General features: G+C 34.8%; 3 protein-coding genes across 5 annotated transcripts in view; 2 read left to right on the plus strand and 1 right to left on the minus strand.

The window, feature by feature from the left end:
• Window positions 1-591: 591 nt before the first annotated feature.
• On the plus strand, window positions 592-12,687 carry LOC118275544 (scm-like with four MBT domains protein 1). 2 transcript variants are annotated; one of them, XM_035593552.2, is made up of 7 exons: window positions 592-1,030; window positions 2,505-2,915; window positions 6,060-6,182; window positions 9,138-9,266; window positions 10,480-11,345; window positions 11,483-11,658; window positions 11,759-12,687. In XM_035593552.2, exons 1-7 carry the CDS (start codon window positions 956-958, stop codon window positions 12,625-12,627), a joined length of 2,649 nt encoding a protein of 882 aa, XP_035449445.2. In that variant the 5' UTR covers window positions 592-955; the 3' UTR covers window positions 12,628-12,687. The 2 variants fall into 2 exon arrangements, with proteins under 2 accessions (XP_035449445.2, XP_035449453.2); XM_035593560.2 differs by lacking the exon at window positions 592-1,030 and adding an exon at window positions 1,406-1,553.
• On the minus strand, window positions 12,674-14,322 carry LOC118275558 (uncharacterized). The gene is made up of 2 exons (XM_035593570.2): window positions 14,068-14,322; window positions 12,674-13,861 (listed from the first exon to the last, which is right to left on the minus strand). Exons 1-2 carry the CDS (start codon window positions 14,075-14,077, stop codon window positions 12,723-12,725), a joined length of 1,149 nt encoding a protein of 382 aa, XP_035449463.1. The 5' UTR covers window positions 14,078-14,322; the 3' UTR covers window positions 12,674-12,722.
• Window positions 14,323-15,104: 782 nt separating this feature from the next.
• Window positions 15,105-22,202, plus strand: part of LOC118275568 (neuroglian) — a 36,656-nt gene continuing 29,558 nt past the window's right edge. Inside the window, exons 1-3 of one of the 2 annotated variants that reach the window (XM_050698607.1) lie at window positions 15,105-15,206; window positions 15,585-15,677; window positions 17,910-18,036. In XM_050698607.1, the coding sequence (XP_050554564.1) occupies window positions 15,620-15,677; window positions 17,910-18,036 (185 nt within the window). In that variant the 5' untranslated portion in view covers window positions 15,105-15,206; window positions 15,585-15,619. The remainder of the gene's footprint in view (window positions 15,207-15,584; window positions 15,678-17,909; window positions 18,037-22,202) is intronic. The other variant, XM_050698608.1, reaches the window with a different exon arrangement.

Consider the following 22,202-nt stretch of genomic DNA (forward strand, 5'->3'; position numbering starts at 1 on the left):
GTTATTTAATAATGTATGTATTACAATTTATAGGTATAGATATGAATATCAATAAATTTTAAGACTGTTTTAAATTATATTTAATTAAATAAATATACAAAATTACCAGGATCTCTTATTTACCAGGATAACCAAGTCTTGGTAATTTTACATTACATTATTATTTTATTATCTACTGCCATAAAAATCGCGAGAAAAATTAATGCTTCTTCTAATCAACTACATATTCTTTTTTGCCATATCTGTCGTTGTATTTTATTTTCATACTTAATTGATAAGCTTACTAAAGCTTGTGAAAATACTTATTTTCATCTCTATGTTGTTTTAGATCCATTAAGAAATAAGTTATAGCTATATGTTGACTTTCTTAAATTACTTCTACTTCTGAGATAATACATACATAGGAATCATATTTTAGCTAATAATTATTATATTTTTTACAAGAAACTACTTATATCAATTTATCGTTAAACTATTAAACTATTATAGGAACTTTTGTGACATATTTAAGTCAAAGGTAACATCTCTAGAAATGTCAATTTCTAAATAAAACAATAGCTACGTTTCGTTTTTCATTTTTGCGTTCAAAAATGATTTGCCAATATTACCTATACGTTGAAATAAAATATTTTTGAATGGTTTAAAAACTGCAAATAAAAAATTTAAGCGCATAATATAAAATTATCGGCAGTATTTAATTTTTTAAACCTTTTTATGGTTATTTATTTTTATGTAGCAGTTATTTCAATCCAATATTACCTGCTGTGATGAAAGGACATAAGAGAGAGATAACATCATTCAATCTAATGAATAAATGAGACAGAAAGACCATACTTGAAATGAGAGAATAAAAGAATGAATTTCTGAAATTCGTAACAAGTTCGACCGTTCGATTAACTTGTTTTGTGGTGTTAAATTTTGATTTGATGACTTATAATACAATAAACAAAAAAATATGGCAGATTTCGACTGGAATAATTATTTAGAAGTGAATAAAACTATCGCTGTTCCTGAAGAATTATTTTTACATGTAAGTTTCAATTTTATTATTTGTTACATGTTGTATAATATATTTTTATGATGATTCTGCTATGAACTTAGTTAATTTATGATTTTTAATAGACTTATTATTATTTTCACTGTTTCTAATAGTAATTAGTTTACTAAAACAATAGTTGTTACTGGGAAAATGCGTTTTTTAAAGGAAAATAAAATATGATAGTGTAATTCATCTTATGTTAAATCTATTTATAAACCATGAATAAAATAACAACATCTTTATTGTGTTCTTTTACTTGTATGCTATGGCTATAAGACATTAGTTTAATATTAAAGATGGTATTTAATATTGTTGCAAAATATTTTAAATATGTGTGAAACCATATGGTTATGAACTTCAATACTAAATAACCATACCAATTTAATGACTTCCATTAAATACCGCAAATGGTTGTTATTATTTAATTAATGTTTGTTATATGACTGAGACAAGAAAGAAGTGTATGCTGATTGAATTTATTTTTAGAATGATGAAATGTTGATCAAGGAAAAAGGTGTAATTATTTTACTGTTATAGATGTGCTGCTCTTGGTGGCCATGTATTATTATAAAATAATATTAGTAGAAATTTAAAACAACTTGAAGAACACTCATGTGTTTTTAGTTAAGATAGTGATCAAATTTTTAAATAAGTTGCATTCATTTATAATAAAATAAAATTATAAACATTAGATTCTGGAAATGTAAAGATTATAGTTTCAACTATGTAAATCTTTTATCCAGGTATCTATTATAAAAGTTTTCAATAACTAAGGGGTTATTTAATTTCTTATTCCTCTATCCTAAGAAGGTATATCACTTATTATTTAATGCATAGAATAATAAAGTATTTATTTAAATAGACAAAGATTATGTTATTAATGGGAGTATAATAGCTTTTGTTCAGTTTTCTCTATATTATGAATTACAGTTTATTATGATAACCATATAAAAAAAATAGTAGAGCATTGCTCATTTAAATTAAATTAGCTAATTATTTCCTTATTATACAGAAGTATAATAAGGAAAATGTTCTGTCATTAAATTAGCTTATTAATATTTTAATATCTTGAACAAAGAATATACAATCAATGAATGTTTTGCAACATAAATGCATATTTTGTCCTTCAATGTGTTTTTATCTTTCATGTGCAAAATAAATATGTATAGAACCTGCAGTGCATAAGTTACACTCACCTTTAACGCTTATAATATATGTAATTTATATTTAGCAAGATGTTTATGATGTTGTTATTGAGTTATAAATTTTTATATCCTACTACTGAATGCTAGAGATAAACATTATTAATATTATGTATTTATTCAGTATAGATTGTCAATATTTTTTAACACATTTACTGCCAATGCGGTCAATCCTGACCAATACCAGCGGAGGATTTGCCTTCACCAGTTTTCAGTTGGCAATTAAGGACTTATACTAAATTGTTCCTCTTGTCCCTACAAAGGTGGAAACCAGTCTCTACAATGGCATCAAACAGGGAATGTTGCTGGAAGTGTGTCACAAGAACAATCCAGACATCTACTGGATAGCAGAGATCACCATGGTTTGCGGACATCTACTGCGGATCAAGTTCATAGGTGCTGACAATGACTTCTGGTGCGACATATCCACCACAAAGGTCCATCCACTGGGCTGGTGTGGGAAATACGACGAGCTTATAGAACCTCCTGATGAGATTAATGAGAAATACGGAGATACAATCATAGAGATTATGAAAAAAGCCTTATTAGATGGTCAGTCAGTGTCTATTGAGGCTTTAAATAATAAGGGCTTGTCCCCTATAGATAGAATTAAAGTTGGAATGAAGGTGGAGGTGCAGAATGTTATTGATCCGTACAGATATTGGATTGCCACGGTAAGTTTTTCAGTATTATAATAATTGCGTTTTTGTCCTTGTAAAGTTAGCCAGCAAATCAGCTACACAATTCGTGCATACTGATTAAATTATTAAATCCTATACAAAGAATGTAGGTAGAGTCGTTAAAAATAAATCACTTCGTCATCCTCGAATGTCCTCCATCACGAGGAAACATGCGTCCAACTGTCCATGCTCTTCATAAGGGCGTGGACGCAACAAATGTGAGATAATCAGTAATCGATGCTGAAATTGAACATTATTTTGAAATAAAAATTCGTAGACATTTTATACACGTGACTTTAGAAGATAAAACGTGATTATTGCATTAGGAGCAAGTTGCCAGTGCGCATTGTACGCGAGTAGGTAGTAAAATTTCCAAGTGGTTAATGAAATGAATGAACTAACAGTTATTTCCCCGTGCGTAGAAGTAGCCGAATAAACGCACTTGGGGGTTTTGAGGCAAAATTAATCAGTACTTCTTTTTCTTTCGTTCCTATTTATTTGGCGGCGCACACAATCTGCGTAATTCGACTAAATTAAAGAAACATAACAATAAAAGGCCCCAAATATCTTTATTATTATCTATAAGCGTACCAGCCCTGTTATTCTTAGGGCTAGAGATGCGGAAGTGACCATGGGTTTGACGAGGCAAGATTTGGTCCAAAAATTTCATTTAGGCATCTCGCGTGAAAATAAATAGATTAGCTCATTATTTTTTCGTAAGGTATTCAAATATTATGATTATTTGCAAAAACATGCAAAACTGCCACTGCCACAAACACACACGAGATCTCGAAGTTCTCCAGATTGTATTTCCTAATTACTTTAAATCGCTTCGGTAAACGGGAACATCTTTAGAGTTCCACAGGTTTTGGAGCTCTAAGAATGGTTCAAAGATTCATTGGAGCTCTTTTTATCTACATTTTATTACCTACTCATTTTATGGCCTTGTCGGGCACCGTGAGAACAGGTCAATAATTGTGACTCTAGGACTTAAGAGCAAAGCTTCAGGACAAAGTTTAAAATGTTCTCTCTACACCCTTTTTCGTTCCACTAACAATTTAAAACAGCACTTTAAAATACGTAGAATATTAATTGCGAACTCATTTTCCTACCCTGAAAGGAAGTTTGAAAAGGTCGCCGGTCGCTGCGGCTATGAATAGATTGCCCTATCAATTCTGTATGTGGGCAGTACTCGTGTAATCTACCTATAGGTCCCTTGTTAGCTACAGACGACTGACTTTTAATCTGTATACCGGATTAGTAAAGAATCCTTTATAAATCCATATTGGTACTTAGGCACTATATACGTATTACGTATGTATTTAGGTAAAGGTTTATATTTCTGAGGGAACAATAAATAATCCAAAATTTGTAGATTAAGATTTAAGACAGACTTTTTGAGCTTTACTCAGTTTCAATACCCGTTTCTGATTAAAACGGCTGCTAACTACCTCTAGATAACTAGACAATAAATAATAGATGTGGCCCATCATGCAGTAGGTACTTAGAATTAAAAGTTTAAGACGTGAACCTTTCACTTTAGATGGTTACCTATCTACCTTCTTGTAAAACAAAATATTTTACGAACTTTAGCGTAATTTGTGTGACTTTTCCTTGTCATATACCTTGAACCTTGGCTACTCCAATCCACGTAATATACCTATGTAGTTTTTATAATTCAGTGTAAAAATAAAGAAAACACATTTTTGACTAAACACCCTTATTCCAAGTTCCAGCATGATTTGCTTAACCTTCTAACGGTGTTTTATCCTCTCACAATACTTTTATGACGCAACATAAAGTTACGAGCTTATTAAGCGAGTAATAACTAATTTATTGCGATAGACTAGCCGAGCTTTAAATGGGTAATAAACTACCAAGTCTGAACTTACGAGAGCTAGCCAGTTAGTTAGGCAATAACTTAGGTTACTTGTTTCTTTTCTTGAGACTTACAACAAAGATTAAAACGTACCTAACTGATTCGAGTGCTTTTAATTTTGAATTCTAAATGTAAGAGAGAGTTTAAGAGAGGGCTTGTAGTACCTACTTTTTTTAAGGGGGAAAAATCATCCAGTGACTTCTCCCGCCCTGGGAGACGCGAGAGGGAGTGTCAAACTCTTGCTGACTAAAAACCACCCCCATCACGTTCCTACTCCTGCTTATCGAGCCGGAGCCCCGGTACACCCGCTAGGTAGTCCGCAGCTTGTAGGACATATAAGAGTTCTTTAAAAAAAGAAACAGAATATCTACGTGTTAGTCCTATAATATTTAGCGAAAGTTCCAATCTATCTTATTTCTAGTAAAAGCCTTAAAGAACAAAGCGAGTTCTTCAGATTTCTTCAGTGAATAAGTGAAAGTTACGTCTTGCAAGCGTGCCTAGGAAGGTGACCTCTGGCTACAAAGTGGGTCGTAGTAACGACAAACTATAAATAAGTATATTTTTATAGCTTCAATTGAAATGTTAGCAATAAAACGTAATTAGGTATCTTTGTCTTCGGCATGATATTTCTTTACGGAGTTTGCAGAAAACAATAAAAAGTATACTACTATGTACAGACAGAAACTACAGAGTGCTATTTACAATAAGTCTCTACATAGGTACCTATTTATTTAGCTTTCATCACGTTCAAGCATGCAATCACGTGTACCTATATGGGGATTACGCAGGCTCGCAGCCTGTAGCCCGCAGCCCCAGCCTAAGCCTTTCTGCAGTGTCTCTCCCATGAAGTCACCATAAATATTATTACGTTCTCCTAGACTCCTACAGAGGTTTCTACCAAAGTATAAAAATACCTCGTTAGTACCAAGTAGAGATTCAATAGTCATATCCGAATCTGGAAGTCAATGAATAAGGCCTATATGTTCAGCAATATCTAAACATTTTATGACTTAATGATGTTCTCCTAGACTCCCAAAGGGTTTTTACCAAAGCATAAAATTTTATTTCTCGGTAATACCAAGTAGAGATTCACTGGTCGTATCTGAATCTGGAAGTCAATGAATAGCTAAGGCCTATATTTAGCAGTATCTAAACATTTAATGGCTGTGAATATGATGAGGAGTCATTTTCGGGTTTAGTATTGCCGTTGAACACATCGAGGTGGATAATACCTACTATAATACAATGTTTCTTCATAGGTTTGTGAGAACGTCGGCGGTCGTCTTCTAGTCCGGTACGACGGCGCTGATGATGATCTGACGCAGTTCTGGATCTTCTTCTCCAACCCTCGACTGAGTAGCTTCGGCTTCGTTACCAATAAGGTAAGTTTTCTCATATTGTTTAAAGCGGTTGTACTCTACGAATACTGTACTACGGTACTCTCTAAGAAGGGATATCATACTTTACGAATCTACATCCACTTTTGCGGTAATGCACAATTTTTAACTCCGTGCTTAAACAAAGTTTAACAAAGCTCTTGCTAAATACTTTCTCTTCAAACTTGTGTAATTTTTATTCTATCTAAATTTGAATAATAACTTCTTATTATTAACCCCCGACGCAAAAAGAGGGGTGTTATAAGTTTGACGTGTCTGTCTGTCTGTCTGTCTGTCTGTCTGTCTGTCTGTCTGTCTGTCTGTCTGTCTGTCTGTCTGTCTGTCTGTCTGTCTGTGGCATCATAACTCCCGAACGGATGCAGTGATTTCAATTTGGTTTTTTTCGTATGGCTGGGACTTATGTGCGAATGTTCTTAGACATGTTTGATGAAAATCGGTTGAGCCGTTTTAAAGTTATGAGCGGTGAAAGTGGGGAGATTAGCCGAAGGTCTGCAAATATACTGAGATGGGGTCTCAAATTAAACCGCACTGAAAGAAGATATTGAAAGATATTATTTTTTCGTATTAACAAAAATAAAAAATAATAAATAATTAAAAAATAAAAATTAAATTTAAAATTTAATAACAAAAATATAAAATTTTTAATTTAACGTTTTATTATAAACAAAAAATTTTGCACCAATGTAATCTTTAGCGTACTTATAGAAACAAAAACTAGTAATTAATAAGTCAAAAACAAATTAATAAAAGCGAACGAGTTTGACCTTAGATGTAATCTTTACTTTAACAAGAATCGAAATTATAGTAAGTATATGTAATATACTAAGCCTAACTTAACCTAACCTACCTATAAAAAGTATAAAATAAAAAATTAAATTAAAAATTTAAAAACCCCCGACATAAAAACTTAATTTCCCTTTAAAAAGTAAAAAATAATAAAAGAAACTTAATCTTAAAGTACCTAAGAATGTACTAATAATTCTAAAAAAAATACGTCTCGTTGGGGGACCGCATTCATACGGACTGTACACCGCCGCCCGCGCTTTACTTTAATGTTAACACCAAGCATGTGATACTTATGAACAAATCGTAGATAAGTAAAAAATAATTAGGAGCGGTCCCCCAACGAGACGTATTTTTTTATTTGAAGTAAAAATTGCTGAAGTAGGTACCTAATTTAGCCCTTGATTCCAAAGCCTTAATCAAAGAACCAACCTTAACAAGATAGTGTACATTTCGAATTATCTATGTATTCCGAAAGAAATAAAATATGATGTTGCTCTGCCAATTTTATTGTAAACGTGACTGAAAATCACCAGTCGACTACGACACCTAACTACGTATCTACCGTACGTTATTTAGCTATTTACGTAATAATCTTAAGTCTCAAAACATCTAAGTACCTACTCTTAATAATATTATAGTACTCGTACATGGTTCCTTTATAAAGCGATCCTGTTTCACGAGTTTTATATTTAGAAGGCGATCAATAAAATGATGTCTTCAACAAGTTCGCCTTTGCTTGCCTCCGTTTGGACTCAATTCTGAGTATTTTGGTCCAGTATCTAATGGGAGATGCTAGGTTAATTTATCAACACGTACTTACACATGTAGTCGTGTACTTAATATTGAAATTGAACTGGGTTTCCCGAAATCATTATTCAACAAATGAGATTCCAAAAACCCGTTACAAAAATTACTTAAGTACCTACTATGACCTACCTTTGGGTCTTTGAAGTCTGAACACAATCTTTCTAATGAGGAAAACGTTTACCAAAAAATAACTTTTGTATTTTTCTTTCTGTAGTCAATGTAGCATTAATATTTGATGCGACGCAAAGGAGTTTATATTTTCAACCTTACATTATGTGTGATGTATTTTCAGACTTGTAACGCGAATACGCAAAGGTTTAATTAAAAGCTTAATCATGAATCATAAAAGAAGAGTCACCAGCCTTTCATAAAAAATATTAAGCCCCATGTCTGCGACTCTGCGTGAATACTAAACAAAGAATTTCATATAAAATTTTGTAATATCGACTTTCAGGTCGTCTGCATCTAGCCTAGATTGTGCGATGTAATTTTAGCTCAATCAAAACGCCATTGTTACATTATTTATCAATATATAAGTATGTGGGTCAGTGGCTAGGAACCGTAATAAATACTCGTCACTTGTACTAAAGTGATCGGTTTCGCTGACCTCGATACTAATAGGAGTCTTTAATGTCTTCATAATTGGTGAAGTAAACTGTTCTATTGGAATATTTGATGTTTAGTAACTTTACAAAAAGGACAAAGATGATATCCCTTTTTGCTTTTCAGTTGTTATGTTAAAACGAGGTTCTTATTTGATGTTTTGATTGGGTTCACCTTCGTTGACGAATAAAACTGTCTTTTAAATTCGACTGAAGGAAAATTCATTGTTGGTTAATTACGCGTTATTTATGAGTTAAAATTTAATAGCTCAATATTGAAACAATAATAAAACCGATCTTAAAATTAGTGGTGGCCGAACTTCTCATTTCTAGTGTGGGAGAGCCATGCTTCGGCACGAATGGGTCGGCTCGACCGGAGTGATACCACGGCCTCACAGAAAACCGACGTGAAACAACGCTTGCGTTGTGTTTCGTTGTGTGAGTGAGGTTACCGGAGGCCCAATTCCCCTTCCCAATCTTCCCCATCCCCATTCCCGAACAACAACCCTTAAATTCCTAACTCCCAAAAAGCCGGTAACGTACTTGTAAAGCCTCTGGTGTTTCAAGTGTCCATGGGCGGCGGCGATTGCTTACCATCAGGCAATACGTCTGCTCGATTGCCGGCATGTCTCATAAAAAAAAAAAAAGAGGAAGATTTGAGACGCTGATTAAGCCTTTCAATACGTTCGAGCTTTAGAAGATAAGTGTAACGCACTATAACCATAGATATTTTTTATATTTACAGGGTTCTCCGTGGCAATTCAAATATCCGGGTAAAGTGAACAAATTCTCGTGCAAGAACAAGTTGAGTACACAACTGCGGCAGAGCGCTGAGGAGGCGATCTCAGAACCTACACCAGCCGACTTGTTCCAAGTAAGTTCTAGTGGATTTTATACCTCTATTATTCATCTGAACAATTCACTGCACGGTTGGTGCAGTGATGAGCAGATGCGTTTTACATAAAAGTTTGTGTGATCGCAAAATGTTGTTGTGTGTTGTCTTTGTAAATACATCCACGACACTAGAGGAAATTATAGTGTGACGCAAGATTTCAATGTCGATGTTAAAAAGCTCCATACAACTCTCGTCTCATTCCTGTCTTGATGATTTAGAAACCGATAAAAATAGAAATAACAATAATAGCCCATGTTTTGCGATTTAAAAACTCACTAACCAGGAGACCTTGGTCTATTATTTAACTCAATGTGTGTAGGTATAGGTAATTATGATTATGAATCTGCTTATTTTTATCATTCCAATTTTTCGCTTCTGTATAATATGTAACCGTGATGGTTGTTTGGAACTGTTTATAGAGATATACACACGGCACGGGGTAATTTACTTATCTATAGGCATACAACATACCAGTAAATGTTATTTACATAAACATTTCTTTTGTTTACTTTCCAAAACTCTGACTTTTTGTTCTTTAAGTTATATAGCATTAGAATTTAATATATTCTAATCTAAATATGTAATAGAACTCAAAACGTTGTTGCTCAGCAATGAAATGACTCTCATGTAAACTAATATTAGTTTACTATAAGCCTGGTCCAACATAAACGTTTAAACTACAAGCTTAGGTAACTACTAATATTGTTATACAGAAGCGAGCTAGCGAACGCGTGCAAAAATCAATATCAAACGCTGCACAATTCCGCGAAAGCAGTTTTTCCCGCAACTATCTCTATAATAATGTTCCTTCCTATATATTTTGAGTTATGCATAGTAAAGGTTCGTTTGTTTGGTTTGAAAACATCGCATGTTATTTCCCCACTAGCGATGTGAATCAAGGGAAATGGTCTAAATAACGTGCCGTTTGTTTGTCTTCAATATATCAACGGACGCGTATTGCGCCACATATTACTGGAACTGAGATATTTCAAACTTGTCTCATATAAACTCGTATGGGGTATTTTAAGTTATCGATGTTGAAGAGACGAAGAGATCGTTCTTCTTGTCTCTTCATTTCAAACTTGTCTCTCAATCTTAAACCTATTACCAAGTACCTGGTACCCAATAAACCATGTAACCCCTATTATTTTTTGTCGAACATTATCTCAATATTACGTATTCTTGTCCACAGCCTAACCAGAACCTGGAGTCTCACAACTTCGTGAGTGGTATGAAGGTAGAAGCTTTAAGTCCACAAGACATGAGGACCATCCGTCCCGCGACTGTTACCAAAGTGTTCAATAATTTGCACTTCCTTGTAGTCATTGATGACCATGTAGAAGACTATGAGGACTCTAAAATGGCCTGGCTCTGTGACTCTATGCACCCATACATATACCCCATAGGATGGGCACAGAAAAATGGTTTCACTTTTAAGAATCCCAAAATCTGGAAAGAAGGACCATTTGATTGGGACGAGTATCTCACGATGACGTCGTCAGTGCCAGCGCCAGACTACTGCTTCGGGAACAAAGTGCCGCTCGAAGGCATTGAAGTCAATATGAAGTTAGAGGCTGTTAACCCACAGAATCACGAAGAAATTCACGTAGCAAATATAGATAGTATTGTAGAACACATGCTCTGCGTGGAGCTCCTGCCTATTGGGGAGAAGTACTGGTATGCTCAAGACAGTGACTTGTTATTCCCAGTCGGTTGGTGCGATAGCAATGATTACGCTTTACACATTCCCGACACTACAATAGTAAAAGAACCACCAAAGCCGGTGGAAGAGAGAACGGTCAAAGACGACATGAAGTGTTCAGATGAATGGTGCGATAGGATTTTCTTTAACTACAAATGTTACGCGGGACCATCGATTAGTAGGAACAAATTGTCTCAGTTGCCAAAACACGTGGGTCCCGGGCCTTTGTCGCTGGTGCTAAAGGAGGTGTTAAATAAAATTATCTCCGCGTCCTACAAGCCTGCCAAGCTGCTCAAGGATTGGGAGACTGAGGGGCCGCCTGAAGAGGGCATGCGGCTTGAAATGTTAAGAGCAAAGTGAGTATCATAATCTAATCAATGCTTTCATCTTATCCCATAGTATTTTTCTATCATTCTTCTTAAATATAATGTTTGGTTTCTTTCTTTTTATAATAATTTCAAGTAAGCTAATATTATTATTCGATCGGTTACAGGTTGAAGTCGAGTACGTATCATGCGTACGTACCAATAGCGCGGTCGGCGACGCAAGTGTCTGGGTTCTGCCGCGAGGTGTGTGTGAAGCTGCAGGCCTGCCCGTGTCTGTTCGGACCCGACGAGCACGCTGAAGCCTGTCCCAACGACTGTCAGCGTGTTGATAAGTCCACCTTCCGTAAGTTCCTTAGCTTTATAAATATATTTTCGTTATGAATAAGAAACAAGTAATTTTCCTCCATATTACAAAAATGTAACTTTAACATTTTAAATTACAGATCACAATACAGAACGCCGGGGCAGACCAAAAGGCAGTCTGAACGGAAAGAGGAAAAAGAAGAAGGCGGCACCAGAGAAGAAGGAGAAGGAGCAGCAGCCGTCGCAGGAGTCAGAGAGCAACAAGGACGGAGAGTCCGTGGAGAGCGAGCACAGCGCCGGCTCCACGCCGCCCTCCGAGCCCGGCACGCGGCCCAACTCGCGGAACGCCTCGCGGCACAACTCGCGCGCCAACTCGCCCGACAGCGCCGACTACAAGCGCAGCCAGCGCAGGAAACGAGAGCCCAAGAACAACTACCCCAAACTGGAGATGAAGACGCGCGGCGCCAAGCTGCCCAACTTCGCTCTACAGATGAAGGAAGCCCACTGGAACAAAAAGGACGTGGAAACAATATACAGCAACACCTGCGTCAAGAAACAGACCTCGCAGGACAGCGACACTGAAAATGAGACGAACGAGAGCAGTTCCAATTCTAGAGATGCCAAAAATATTTCAGACGTGTCGGACTCGGAGGAACCAGAACTGAAAAAGTTGAAATTCAACACTTACGATCCTCTGCCGTCCGATAACAAGATGTTCGAGAAAGATATGGCGATGTCCTGGATGAAGGGCAAACTGAAGCTGTCCCCGAACCCACTGGACTGGTCAGTCGACGACGTTTACGCTTACTTAAGTAGCACTGACGATTGTAAACTTATTGCAGACAAAATGAAGCAGGAAGAAATAGACGGCCAAGCATTCGTTATGTTAGATCTGCCGGTCATCAGGGAGTTTTTGCACATGAAGAAAGAATTTGCACTACAACTTAGTAAACACATAGCCATGATGAGGTGGTATATAATCAATTTTGAAGAATGTGGTGAATCGTGATTTTGTTCCTTGTTCTATTCTTTGTCTAGTCCACAATAAAGTATTGTTGAATATTAACAACGCATTTATTTTATCAAAAATATAAAACAGCGACTTCAAGTCGTTTTACGGAATTTTCTGCACAAAAAATTACAGAGTTTAGCTATAAAGGATTTTTCAGTGTCACGATCATGGGAAAAGTCCTCATTGAGATGTATATTCTTCTTCGCGTATGAAACTTTGACAGGTATTTCTCTATCTGGTACGTTCGCGTCCTGTGCCTGGCGCTCCACGTACTTCTCCAGCTCCATCTTCTTAGCTTTCAGTCTTTCCATGTTATCTGCAGACGCAACGTGTTTACCTTCGTTTTTCATTTTTAACGGCTCTTTAATGTTGATTTCAGATAACAGATTTCGATCATTCATTTTAATTTCCACGCAAGGATTTCCCGTTAGAAGGTAAATGTTGAAGATCTCTTCCTTAGTTGGAGGAGGTTTCGCCTTTGTTGAATTCTCATCAAAGGTAGAGTCTGTAAGATAGTTATCATTTTTGTAAGATTCGATTACCGATTGCAAATTTTCGTTGGTTGAAACAGTCATGTCATTACTTGATCCATCGTCGAAGCTGCTAACGTTTGTCTCCTTGTCTCTAAATGCCATAGAGGGCGGCGGCGGCGGAATCTCATTACTTTTCTTGGCCTCAGTCGGAATTACTGTTTCTGAAGACATTATGTGTTGAATCATGTCTTTAATGAACTCTTCCATATCAGCCACCGCGTCCTCTTTATTCTTTGCAAGGATTTCGTTAAATCTTTTTTTATAAATTTCGAAATCGCGCATATTGGCGTAGAAATTATCAAAAATCTCTTGGACGGTCGTTCTGAAAAACTTGATATTAGACTCTAAGCTACCGACCGAGTTATCATCAGTTTGAAGCTCTTGTGATATGTTCCTGTATATTTTAATCTCTAATTTATCAAGTTCAGAATTTGTTAACGACTTGTGGCGTACTGTTGCTGTAACCTCTTCTAAACTGGAATCTTTTACAGGTACCTCATCGTGTTCATATTTCTTATAGTATTCTCCAAGGCTACTGAAGGTGACGTGTGTCTCTCCAGAGCTGTTCGGTCTTACAATGAATTCTTGCGGAACATTGACTTCTGATTTACATATTGATTCTTTATATGCTGAGTCTTTGGGCCCTTTTGATATGTAGAAGCTATGCCTTGTTCTAAGATTATGATGAGGTTGATCACCTGGAAATTAAGTGTAATGTAAAAGAAAATAATTATCGTAACATCTGGTGGCACGAGTTCAAAGTTCAGTCCGCGTCAAAACGCGGCACGAAGTTAAACGAAGAAAACGAAAAATGGAATACTTATATTAATTCTATCTTATATAATTATAATATCTTTATAATTTCTTCCATGGCAGTTCAAGCAAAAAAAAAGGAAATCCTTACCCACATCCATGATTCCGTATCTCTAGATAATATAAGATCAAGGATTAAATAGATACCCGAAGAGAATATTACTTTAGTCTCTGAAAACTTTTAAGCAATAACACTTCATAGATTTTACATCCAAAATACAAATCTAAAAGTCAAAAAAGCACCACTATCATTTTTGAAAATTTCTGTAACTGACTACATTTAGCGTCAGATTTGATTGAAAATTCTTGGCTACGCAGTGTTTTATTCTCTTTTATAAACCCAATAAAATTATTAAGAAAAATATTAAGTTTAAGTTCCTTATTCAAAATTTGCATCTTATACACCAAAGAGTTGAAGCTATAATTTCGCTTCTCATCATCATTAATAACTACTGGACAAGTAACCTCAAGGTCTTCTTCTGAATCGAGGGAAGTTTGTCTAAATTCCCATGTTTGGCAGATTAGACGGTTAAAGGCTTACCTACCCATGGACTAGAAATACTGTATTCTGTCCACCCACCGGTACCTACATACTTACTTATGGCCCAGAATAATGGTCCTGAAGAATTAATTGGAATGATACCATTTATAATAGTATGAAATAAACGAAAAATAGAATCCTTACACGTTTTAATTTCTAGTGTACTTACTTTACTATTTTGTCTTATAATAATTCTGTTGCAAAGTGGATGTTTTTGAATTGTATTACATCGAAAATGAATTTCGAGACTCTCGAGATTATACTTTCTATATTACACGTAAGTGTATCCGCAGGTGGAAGGCTAAAGTAATTAATAAAATAACTACGTAAACATAATATTATATATTTATGTAAGATCCAATAGGAAATAAAAAATACAATACAGACGAATTCCAATAATATTTAAAAATGACATTTCTAAACGATTGCGTTCAACATTCCTTAATTTTGTCTATGATCAAAGAAAAGAAAGAATGAGATAAAAATATAGTTTTGCCGTAAATGCGAAAGAGACAACACATAAAACGGCCATGGCTAAGGAATAGAGTCCTTGTCTATGCCAAGCCATTGAACCGTCAAGTGCTGAACGAACGAACGACAGCGAATCTCAGAGGCCCCGCCTTTATATCCGTAATTTTATTATTTCAGTTGGTTTTCGCGATGATATTATTATAAAAACGAGCATTTAGGTAATAATTAACACTAGTTAAAACATATAAAAGTTTTCTATGTTAAGATTTAATCCAGTTTTCATTATTGGAATGTAATTATTGATTTGCCGTGTACGGCAACAAATAGTGAGTTTGTGCGGGATTTCTAGCGTTAGCCCGTTGTGAAACCGTGTAATCATAAGGGCTAAGGGAATTGCGGTACTTTTTAAGTTTGCGTAATAAGTTTTTGTGTCATAAGAGGTCGACAATTTAGTGTATTTGATGTTGCTATTTTTAGTGGGTGTTGTCATTGTGGTCCAAGCTTTATTCGGATTAGGTCATCGAGTGCGGTGAACATGTGTGCCGGAGAAATGTGTTTTATTAAGTTTTAAAGTGGTTTATTTGATTTTTTACTAGATACACAAGTTCTACGAAGTAGGAGACCTGTAAAGATGGGTACAACAAAAGTACTGTGTTTCATCGCGTTAATATCATGTGCGGCGGCGTTATGTGAGTATTATTTACATTGTTATTAATGTTTATTGTCTTTTCTATTTGGATTTCAATTGGTTATTGAGTTGTTAGCTATAGTTCATTCAACTTTTTCTTAGTTGCACCATCTCCATGTACCTAATTAAATTATGAGACAGACTTGTTGATTTAAGAACAACTGCAGCCCCTTACTTAAAACCGTTATAAATGATTTTATTGCATAACTAAATAATGTTAGTAAGTAGTAATCAGAATACACAGTATATCATTTTTTTTAAATCCATAAAAAATATGCTTATAATTAAAAAAAAATATTTCAATATTTTAATGTTCTTCACAATAGTATTTAAGAGTTACTTCTCATAAACTCTCAAATTACTTTTAACACCATCCTGGAGACAGATAAAAAAAAATACAAGAGCATTGGTACTCCTTGGAATTCCTTGATGACTTAAATGGTGTCATTCATTACTCACTAGAATCATAATCATATCTTAATTTAGTAGTCTACATGCCAGATTTGTAATTGACAACATTGTTTTGTCCTTGCTCAGGCCGTGATCAAGATTTTGATGTCATAGATTGAATTTAGCTCTGTTCTACCCACCTTTTAGTGTGCCCGATTGTAACAGCTAACTATTATGTTTTGTGTGAGGAATGATATGAACTGAGCTTTGATGGTGTTCACATTCATTCATGTTATATTTATAGTAAAATCTTTATAGCGAAATGTTGGCATTTCCTGTCTGAATACTTACTATACTATATGAATGATTACATACTATACTCATATTTAAAAATAAAAACAATGGTCATGTTATTTATCTTAAAAACTGTTTGAAGTTTTTTGCTTGCATGTTTTTATTATTATGATCATTGATTTGTTGTTTTGTTACTGCATTTATAAAGAACCATAGTATTGTAAAAGTCCTACACCCGCTGTTATAAGCTTGTATACTTTGTACAATGTAAAAAAGTTAATTTAAAAATTCTTATTAAACCTTCCATTTAGATTCTCATTCAAGTCTCATAATAGAACTATAATTTTCCAATTGGAAATGTATAAAAATATCAGTAGCTTATAAGTTTGCAATGTTGGAATCACCTTGGCAATGCTAAATGATTTTGATGTGTGCAATACAAAGAATATTTACAAGTAATTGTATGCAAAGATTCACTTGGAAATTTACATAATATTACATTTTGTATGTATTGTTGTGTTGATGTACTGTCCATACTATTGGCACTAAGGTCCACTATTAAAGATTGGCAGGTAGTGTGTACTTGTTGTATCGTAGTAACTATTGCCAACTAGATCATAATGCAATCAACATGCCTTCCCTGTTACAATTTCATGTAAAGACCAATACATTATTTAATTGAATGTTTTTGACTTGTACAAAATGCATCAATCAAATCTAAATGCTTAGTATATGAGGTCTCTGGTCTGGTTCCAGGTCAGGCTAGGTGTTATTGGTAATCAGGAAAGCTTGAACTATAATGCATCATTAAGGGGCCAAAGTATGACAGAGTTATATGCATTTTTACACACAAATATGCAATTTGCAAATATTCTCACAAACTTTGGCATTTACAAAGTAATATTTTATATATATATTATATATTTTTTATCAAAATATTATTTTGTTTACATACTTATTATATATTCTGCATTTAAGTTCTACTTAATTTTTACTGAAGTTGTCATAACCCTGACCTTTTTATCTTAATTTATCATGCATTTGCTTACACACCGGGATAGAAATTTGACAATATAAAAGGCCAAAGTTAGTTTATTTATAGTTCTTATCACTTAAATAAAGTATAATTTAAAATGTAAAAGTCTTAATGATTAGCAGTTATCTAAACATCATATTATGTAAATATAAATACCTAGTATTATCAAGAAAGAAACAGATTTTAATTGAGATTTAACAGGCAGTATGAAAATAAATGTAAAGGGATTATAAATCTTTGAAACTAAATCCAGAAACAAGGATGCTATTGTTAAACTGTTTTATTACACAAGAGACTCAAAATTGGACAGTTGCCCTTGCATCCACTTAATTAACAGAAGCACTGCTGATTTACTATATTCCCTAGACTTAACAAAAAAATATACATAAAAAATTAGGTATTTTTACGCTATGATTGTATGATGATGCACACATTACACACATATACCTACCATTAATAATTTTACATGATGCACTCATATAACACGTCATAACACATTGGTTTTGTTAACAGTGACGTCACCGCCGAAAATCGTCAAGCAGCCGACACAAGAGGAGATTCTGTTCCAAGTCGCGCAGCCGGGCGAGGTGGACAAACCGTTCATCATTGAATGCGAGGCTGAAGGCGAACCGGCTCCTAAGTACGTCACCTTGTTTTACTATTACTATCATCGTTGGGTTGGGTATTAGGTCATCCGACTTTGTGTTCAAGTTGTTTAGCACTAAATCGGGTCCATTAAATCTGGTTTTACGAATGTAATGTATGGATAGGTAGTGCTGGCGGTTAAGAGATGACCAATCTAGTCATTAGAACAAGAATAACTTCACAGGTGGATAACAAAATACGAGAGGGCTTAATAAATTTTTATTCCTTAGATAATTTCACCGAATGACACTAGTGTTAGCCCAAGAGATGCAGTATTGGATTACCTATCACTTATTCCTTACAATAGTTAACATGACTTGCACGCAACATCACGTCCATTTCGTAGTTGAATTGTATTCGGTACGTGAAAACTTGCACCAATCAGTGTGACAAGTGAAATACAGTTTTAATCTATCATTACGTCCGGTCGTCGTGAGTGGACAATGAGAAATAATGCTTTCTTCATTCATTCTGTAGTATGTTACTTTGGTGTCGGTGCTGTAGTGGCGCCGGCGCCGGTCCTATAGCATAGCAAATAAACAGATTTGGTTATTGCAATGATTCACACGTTCATTGTGTTGTATCCGTGTGGAATTGAGTAATTTAGTTGTGTCTTCATTTTTCTTGGAAAATGCTCTACAATTCTGAAAAAAGAAGAATTAGTACATATTAACCTAATGCGCTCTAAGAAGGTGCGGCTGACAGATGCAGTAACGTTTCGTATCACTCTTGAAAGTTGCTGTGATTTAAAAATTATGCCTTAATATTTTGGCTGTATCACATTCGTATTATGTTAAATCATTTATGCGTAGTTAATTAAATTAAAACCAACGGAATGTTCTAGTATTCAATTAAAATCTAATGAAATGAAAAATAAAGTAAAGTTTATGCGTATAACGTAAAGCCATAGTCGTGTTTAGTGATGGGATGTACGGCTACGATGGATAGGTAGTCGATGTTTTTTTAGAATAAAAAACGAAAATCGTGCGTCGTTCAATTATCATTCTTAAAAAACCTTTAATTATGTGGGTAAATCCACTGTAGACGCGGCTCTCTCTGCCCAAACCACAGTGACATTATCTAAGCAGAAATATGTAGTAGGCATTTTTCTAGACATTTCCGGCGCCATTGATAATGCGTGGTGGTACTTAAAACATATACAAACTAATATATCCTTGTTTTCTTCACGGTTCTGTAAAACTGTAACTCTGAAACACCTCAGGGCTCGGTCATAAAATATTTATTTTGACAAGTATATACACGTAGTTAGACTGCACAACTAAATAACACACACATTTAATAAAAAAATTCAAGAGAATTAAATGTATGCTGCGAGTATCGATAGCGATAAAAAAAGATTTTTCTAATGTCCATCCCTAAAGAGAGACGTCAACGTCATACTGGCATCTGTCAGCCGCACCTTCTTAGAGCGCATTAGGTATAACTATTTGACACTGATTTAGGACACCCCGTGACTATATTATTTATTCGCTGCTATTGTAATACGTGTTTTAGTATAGTATTTAATTTAAAAGGCGTATTAAATGTCATATTTTATCCGTTCTGAGCCGATTCAGACAGACGGACGTAAATTATAATATAATTTACCGTGTTATGAATGAAAAATGGCGAACGTTTAACATTTTTATTAATTCCTCAATGGAAGTGAGCATAGCGTGCAAAATAAGTATATTTAGACATTATAATGCCGTGCTGTTTAGCCGCTTATTTACCTGGCTGTTAGAGGTAAATAGGAAGATAAAACTATTACCTAGTTAAGTATATTAAATAACAGAATCATTTCATCGTTCGATAACACCGTACATTTTGATTTCATGCGGATTATGTAATTGATTGGTTTTTAGAGTAACTGTGAAGTTTTCAATTGGTTAATACTTAGCTAGATTAAACGATTCATAGATACGGGGAGTGTAAAAAGACTTGTACTTGAACCCAATGAGACGGACAGAAATACGTATCTGGAAAAAGCTTCAGAAAATCGACAGTTCTAAATCTGAAATCTATTTGAAACATCACCCCTTTCTAATCTGCATGGCAAAGGGACACTAGAGATACATAGAACGCAATCGAAATTCGAAATGCAACGACTAGGCGTCCGTACAAGCACTAACCTAGATTTCCCGAGGGAACTAGTGTTTGATCTCAAATACTATAGTGCATGCATATCCTTAACGTGATTCAAGCTTCCTGTTTCTAGCGTCATCCGTTGCACTGTGATTTAGTGACAAACAAATTGACTCACATTTTGTTATAATAGTTGTACTTGTATTGTAATATCGTTTTATGGTGTGGTGTGGTATAGTCATCATTGCATAGATAATCTGTTCAGGTTTTGACTTTGTATTGTTAATGTAGGTAGTATTGATTGATTACTTAAATGTACAATTTGTTACTGAAAACTGCAACTTTCGGATAGAAGAATTCAAGTTTAGTTTGATTACGAAAAGTAGATTTTGTTAACATTATTTTTATCACACTTAGCCTTCAGATTTTTTCCTTTACCTTGAAAAGAATCTATTGATTTTACTTTCTTTAAGAAATTTAATTTGCATTCTGAAGAGCAAATTATTCAAAAGTGTGTAGTTTCCATTGAGTCAGTCAACAGCGTTCCTACTTAGTTCTACATTAATTATTTATTTACGTAAGCTTATGTAAATTGAGACACTAGACTAGACGAGAAATCCTTTTAAATGCTCAGCAGGGCTTAAATCACTTCCCTGTCTTCAGCTCTGTACGGTGTACTTAAAGAGAAGCACTAAGTAACTAAGTTGTAATATAACCCACGGCCGGTGTGTCGGTTTTTTGCTCGAACTTGGCGGACACACTGCCGTGTGTCTAGATATATCTACTGGGGTTCTGAAGTTTCAGGTTTAAGTAAGAGAATGAAAAGCAAAATCAGATAGTTTTATCTCCTTGTTATAGGGGAATAGCTTATTATTAGTATAAATTCGTCAAAAGCTTCGGAGTCAAAAAGTTCGAAGCGTTGTTACGCTGCTTGCAAGGCTTTAGATAGAAGCAGGCAATAGCATAGTATTGTCCAACACAGGGAACGGTGACAGGACATCTCACGTTTATCCTCTTACAACCATAACAATTAGAATTGGAAAGTGCTGTGTCAGAGGCTATCTACGAAACTGCTAAACCGACCTCACCGATAGCAGCTAACTTTTTGTTACACACAACTTTTTTGTATGTACTTGATGCTTAATTATTACTTTACACTACATTACGTCCAATTTTATACATGAGTAATCGAGTACATTACCTCTCTATATCAAAATTGGTTATAATAAGAAGAGTTATGATTGGTAGTGAAGGAAATCAATGACCCGCGGCAGATAACGGTGTACTAATGATTATAGTCTTCATATCAATTAACTTGACTTACTCTCAACGCGATTTGACCTCGAAAGTTACTCTGCTTTTTTATTTAATATCCATTTTATATGAAAAGTTTTATGTTTGGGACAATCAGTGAACAATATTTTATTTAATGTCAAGTAAATTAAGTTTGTATTAACACAAAGTAGGTTCGAGCGATATCAATATCAAAGGAAGCTTTTTGAATGCATTAAAACTTGTTAACGCACCTATTTGAGTCTCTAATGTTCAAGAAAGTAATATGGTTGCCAAAGATTACGCGACGATGCTTAGCGACAGAATGCAAGGAAGAATGCGCTTAGAAGAGCTAGCTTGAAAAGAAAAAAACTGTATAAATATAAACGTTTTAATTACGCGATTGAGATTTACATGGTACATTCATAGTCATAAAAATATAGTATAGAACACATCCTACAAGAATAAAAAATGAAATTATAGAGTAATAAATCCCATGGCTAGTTTAAACGCACACGAACGGTGTACAGCTTAACGATATTACCATGTAACATGTCGCTACTGGTAACTAATTAGCAAATGGCTACAGAAAGCCGTACTTGTGTCATCGATACCCATTGTCCGACATCACCACTCACCATACAATTATAATTGAATGCTTTTAATATCAAATGACAAACAAACTAACAAAAACCGCAATGGCGGTCCATTCATGGTACTAATAGATAAATTAGTTGTAAATAAATGCGGGACTATAAATTATTCATGGCGTGACTCAGCCTTGGTTCGAATGCAGTCATCTCG

This window comes from Spodoptera frugiperda, chromosome 15 (assembly GCF_023101765.2).
Source record: "Spodoptera frugiperda isolate SF20-4 chromosome 15, AGI-APGP_CSIRO_Sfru_2.0, whole genome shotgun sequence".
NCBI lineage: Eukaryota > Metazoa > Arthropoda > Insecta > Lepidoptera > Noctuidae > Spodoptera > Spodoptera frugiperda.

Coding starts and splice junctions, on each gene's coding strand:
- LOC118275544 (XM_035593552.2), top strand. CDS start 956: ATGGCAGATTTCGACTGGAATAATTATTTAGAAGTGAATAAAACTATC. Junction 2,916..6,059: donor ACAGATATTGGATTGCCACG/GTAAGTTTTTCA, acceptor GTTTCTTCATAG/GTTTGTGAGAACGTCGGCGG. Junction 11,346..11,482: donor CTTGAAATGTTAAGAGCAAA/GTGAGTATCATA, acceptor GATCGGTTACAG/GTTGAAGTCGAGTACGTATC.